The sequence below is a fragment of the Trichoplusia ni genome, chromosome 25, assembly GCF_003590095.1.
Source record: "Trichoplusia ni isolate ovarian cell line Hi5 chromosome 25, tn1, whole genome shotgun sequence".
NCBI classification, from domain to species: domain Eukaryota; kingdom Metazoa; phylum Arthropoda; class Insecta; order Lepidoptera; family Noctuidae; genus Trichoplusia; species Trichoplusia ni.
This window is the reverse complement of record NC_039502.1, coordinates 4,646,532-4,652,296: the sequence shown is the minus strand read 5'-3', so window position 1 is coordinate 4,652,296 and position 5,765 is coordinate 4,646,532. Positions and strand designations below refer to the sequence as shown.

At 32.5% G+C, this 5,765-nt stretch overlaps 1 protein-coding gene across 1 annotated transcript; it reads right to left on the bottom strand.

The window, feature by feature from the left end:
- Positions 1-1,927: 1,927 nt before the first annotated feature.
- On the bottom strand, positions 1,928-5,271 carry LOC113505409. Its single transcript, XM_026888083.1, has 2 exons — positions 4,243-5,271; positions 1,928-3,945 (listed from the first exon to the last, which is right to left on the bottom strand). The coding sequence occupies exon 2, from the start codon at positions 3,942-3,944 to the stop codon at positions 2,652-2,654; it is 1,293 nt and encodes a 430-aa protein (XP_026743884.1). The 5' UTR covers position 3,945; positions 4,243-5,271; the 3' UTR covers positions 1,928-2,651.
- Positions 5,272-5,765: the final 494 nt, after the last annotated feature.

Genomic DNA, 5,765 nt, shown 5'->3' with positions numbered 1-5,765 from the left:
ACCGTTATCTCCTTGTGCAAGTCTTTTTATTAATTTAGTACCAGGACCACAGTAATTATATCCTGGTAAGTGTAATTCAAATGGTAAATTATTAATAAGCCAATTGAGAAGACTACTCTCTCCAAAACACATCATAAGACTGATGATTCCGGTTTGAATACTTTAATAAATAGTTAAGCGATTCGAGTTTGTTGTTTATATTATTTTATTTATAATATAACATTCGATTTATCAATCCAACTACTTTCAGCGGAAGACAAACCTAACCATTTTACTAAAACCCTGCCTTTTCTTCTAAGAACTTTCTCTCCAAGATATACATTGGGATGTTTTGTTTTTTGAAGTTCTTGTGTATAAAATGCACCTAAAATTAGTTGACCTCTTATAGTATCTTCGATTAAGTAAGTTATAGGAGTTGTATTTTGTATTTTACGAATTTTAAATATTTCTGTTGACCAGTTGGGAGTATAACCTTTTTCAAATGTTCCTTTGCATTTACTGATACGCACATAATTACCTACTTTGTACTTACTTTTTAAATTATAATTTTTTGCAACTTTAAATACCTTTCGTATATCAGTTTTTTATTATTTTTGTCCACATTAGCGGGGATTTCATTAACAGTGCGATGGTGTGTGAGATTGTATTTGTAAATAACATCATTGAGGGTATTATTTACCCAATTGTAATTGCCTTTTAAACTAAATTCCTTATAGACTTTAGATTTTAATGTTCTGATAAATTGTTCAACTATTGAAGCCTTTTTTGTTGAGAAGGTTGACTAATGGTTAATATGATACAATGTCATAAGTTTCTGAAATTTGTTATTATAAAATTCTGCTCCATTATCCATTTGCAGATTTTTAGGAACACGTCCTTTATCCAATAAAGTTTTGAAAGAGTTACACACATCTTCTTTGGTTTTACTTCTCATAGGAAAGGCCCAAGCATATTTCGAAAATGTATCAATAACGGTAAGAATATATCTGTAATTTTTATTTTCTTTTGAAATTGATTGCATATCAATTCTGTGGCCCTAGTGAAAAAGGATTTAAGTCTAAAACTACAACTTTACAGGAGAGGCAAAAAACACACGGCGCGCTCAAATTGCGTGTTTGTCCTCGTGTGACATTTAAACCGATGAGATATTTAATAGCTCATTTTAACAGAAAATAGTGTTTAGCTGTGTACTTTAAGTCAACTTTAAAAAAAAAATGAAAATTTTGAAAAAAATAATCTTGGCGTCTTTTTCACAAATATTTTATACGTGGCGTGTGGTACATGTAGACTTATATGAACTATTTGTGCTACTTAAACCCATATTTTAATGGAAATAAAACAAGCGGAATACAAAAATATATTTATTACATAAGATTTTTTTAAAAATTTCTTGCGTATTTGAACAATATAAAAAAAAAAGAGAAACTTACAAATTAATCAGCAGAAAAATCACAAATTGAGATGAAAAAAAAATCCTGAAAATGTATAAATCTCTTCTTTTAGTAAAGTAGGTACCTGATCAAAGGATCATTTACAATGTTTAAACTATAGGAACAGTTAAAAAAACATACTAAGAAACTAAAAAAATTAGAAAATCTCATCTTCACTGTCATCATTTAGAAGAGGATGCTGATCTTTGTTATCATCACTTAATAAATTAGTATAAAAAGATCTGACACTGGGGTTTATAAGTGGGAGAAGACTAAGCAAGTCTTGTTTTTTCTCATTAGAAATTGCAATCGGCCCATCGTATGATTTGGGTATACATTCGGTTTCAAAAACACTTGGAAGCGGTGACTTTCCTCGTTTTCTTTGCAAATTCACTGCGTTCCATTCATCTTCGCCATGCATTTTGTAATGAAATTGAGCAAATTCTCCTTTTTTATACTTAAAAGCTGCACACTCAGATAATTTAATCTTCTTCTTATTTTCATCAATTTTCTTTTGTTGCAGTGGCCCTTTTAGATAACTCGCAAAATCTAGAAATAATTCAGAATGCATTTCTACAACAGTAAATGGTTTCTTTTTACTACATGTTCGGACAAGTTGATACCAATCCCGCGGATGATGAATGTCCATTTGAGTTTTTTTCTTTGCCTTTTCAATTAACGCATGATCCACGTCACAATCCATGTGAGTATGGCCTGGTACTAAAAAATTATGCGTTATGGTTTCTAAATTTGTATTATTCCGCATAGCTAACAGGAACATGCAAACAACGTGAATATTTTTATTTTGGCCAGAACAGGAGTCAGAATAAAATACAAGATGCTTTATGTCATCAGGTACGCAGTTCATTATGTAATAAAACAAACAGGAAGCTACTTGATTTGCCCCTCTACCACCAATTCCTTCATGCCACATAAAACAATATACCTTATTAGAGGTACAGTCCCTCAAAGTCAAATTAAAAGTCCATAATGGACGTTTGTAAAATGCAGCACCAGATTTAAGGTATGGTGTTGGCAAGCATTGCTGTAAGTCAAATGACAAGACTACTGTATCCTTTTTTGTAATTGAAAACGCCCGATCTTGAGACTTTTGGTCATAAATAGTTTCTGCTCTACGTTGGTGCTCTATCAAAAGCTTTTCATTTTCTTCTCTCTCCTCACCTTCACTATATTTTATTTTCGTACCTAAAGTATCGCATTTCACACACGTATCAACATAAGGCGCCTTAAAAGATAGATTTGGGCTCTGAAAACCCATGAGTAGATGGTGATTGATACTGGATTTTCGTGCATCTCACAGTAAGCCTTGTACATGTCCTTAAGAGTTAAATGGGGTGGCAAAAACTTTTTGTTTGTCTTCGATCGCCCATAATGACTTTCGTAAAGAGGGAATGACAAAATTTGAGCTTTAACATCTTCAAGCCTTTCGTCATTAATTTTAAAGACACTGGGTTTTTTCCCTCTAGACGATTTAGTTATAATCAAACCACCGCTTAGTTTTAATTTATCTGTCACAGTTTGGACAAACTTGGGCATTTCATCGAATGTTTTTAAAAAACAACCCTTACAAATGCGATGACACTCTAAATCCAACTTCAGGAAAAACTCGTTGGAATAATTCCTATTTTTGATTGTAGGCGCCATTTTTTGTGTTTTTTTTTCTTTTAACGTTATAAGGTTACTTATGAACAGTACACGCCTATCATAGTCACCTAAACTCCAATAACGATTAAAGATTTTTTTTCTTAACGCTTCAGGAATTCTTTCAGCACATTTCATCCTACAAGTTTCCAAACTATTCATGTTTCTTTCTTTAACAGGTTTTCCGTTTTTTCTCTGGTAACTTTTTCCAAGATTTCTTTTCTTTTTTCTATTTTCTCTATCTTCTCTTCTTTCTTTTGTACTTTTCCTAGGTTTACGTTTTCGACCCTGTATAACACCTTCTCTATCCCAAAATGAAGTATTATTGCTCTCGTCTGAGCCTGACTGAGGAATAATAACATTGCGTCTTCCTTTTGCACGCCTATTCCGTATTGAACAATCCGAGTCACTTGTATCGGGTGTATTTGGTATGTAGTCATCACTACTTTCACCAGAATAATCGAGATCAGGGCATGGCAGCTTATCAACTAATAGAGAAACAATATCAAGACATATGAGATATATTTCGTCGGAATCAGTAAATATTATATTGTCATCTTTGTCGGGGTTCGGCCTTGGGGAAAAATTTTGGGAACATCCAGGCATAGGAGAACATACTTTTGAACTGATTGGTGAAACGTTTTTTAAATATTCATATATTGGGGCATAATCCGTAGAACATCCTGGCTTTGGAGAGTTATCCTTCGAAAATCCTGGCTTTGGAGATTGATTCTCGGTAAACAGAATACAAGTAGGTACAGGTTCTTCAATTAAGCAATCCACGTCATTAACCATTTCCAGTTCTCGATGAACAAGATCTATCATTCGGTTAATTCTACCTCTACCAGCCATCCTAAAAAGAAAATAACTAAATTAAATAAAAATGTACATAAACTATGTATTTAACCTACTTCATGAATGACTCTATCTATTAAAAACGCATCAAAATCCGTTGCGTATTTTTAAAGATTTATACCTACTATGTACAAATTTCCATATACATAGCGTTCCTTAATACATTCTTGTAACCTAATTATTAAAAAGTATAAAAAGGTAAGTGTAAAAAGGTACAATTAGACTGGAACCTGTTAAAGTATACATTCACTACGACATAAATTACAAAAAATATGTGTAAATCGATCTAACTTACTCGCGTTACTGCAGCGCGTCGACACAGGTTCTGCTTAGTAGGATGCGCAAGCGACTGACGGGGCGCGGGCGCTATGCGCTCCCCACTCACCCGCACCACTCCTCCGCAGCGACGAGTTATATCGTTTCTTACGTAAAATGAAAGCTATTCGTAGGATACAACTAGAATTGTATTATATTACATTTATTAATTTCACAATAACATAATGTGAATACTGATCTCAAAAGAGTTATACTAGATTTTTGACATTTATTTTGGTGAAAACAAATTGATGTCGAGTAATATCATTACTCACTAAGCCATTTAATAAGGACCATCTCTTGTTGTATTGGTAAACACCAATTTGATAAAAATGTAGGTAGTTTATGTTAATTTAGATTAAAAAACACAATTTTATTTTTTTATTTTTCAGTTTAAAACAATACAAAAGTACTTGAATCCAAATTATGTAGTTTTGTTTGTATTAGTTAAACCCATGTGCACCAAATAACTTCTTTGTTTTTAGAGATAGCTTAGATCCGTTTACACCAAATGATAGAGCATTTCTTTCTGATCAATTTGGTATATTTAACTAATTTTCGACAAAATCGGACTTGTACCCCTTTTCACTAGGGCCACAGAATTAAGTCTGCTTGCCACAAGTCATCTATATCTTTCATGATAACATGTCTTCGTGGATAGTTCACCCTCGCATTTTTATGAATTTCGTTTACTACGTCAGCTTTGCTCATGTTCACAATTCAGTATATTTGTCTTGAATTCGGATTTAATACTGAATAAAAGGCATACTATTATAACTATTTATTATTTAATTATGTCAGCTTCTTTTAATTCTTCGATTATTGATAAAATTTCATTATCATGGTTTGTATTACTGACATCTCAAAAAGCAATTAATAGTTTTAATCTTTCAACCAATTCGTTAGGATCGTCCCAATATACCAAGTCAGCGTCTTTTTTGTATTTCTTTAGCGTTGGTAAATTTCCCCCAAATTTAGTGACAATATTACTGTTTAACGATTCAGAAAACAATGGTTTGATTATTTCACGATATTTTATTCCTTTTGTAACGGAACGTTACATGAATAGTCATGTTTTGTTTCTACAAAATATAAATTGAACTCCCTACATATTGTTCATATTATATTTAGTAGCGGTATAATTACATAAATTTTAACTAATACATAAAAGGAAACATATTAAAAAATATAATAATAATATTAATATAAATAAAAATCAATCATAAGTGAACAAAACTTATTTAATAAAAATAAAATAAAAACATCAAAATGAATGCATTGTTCTTTGTTTACGCGTGTTTTGGAACGCGCCGAATGAACCGAACGAACCAAGAATGATTTCGATTGAGGGAGATGCGACGGCGCGAGCGCGGTGCCGCGAGGGGACACACTGGCCAGTCGCTCTTAGGCTGATGCGAGCGTGTCAACTCTGACCAATTTCCGTCCTGTCAAGCGTCCTAGCAAACAAAGCCGTTAAATTCAAATATATTAAAAAAAAATATA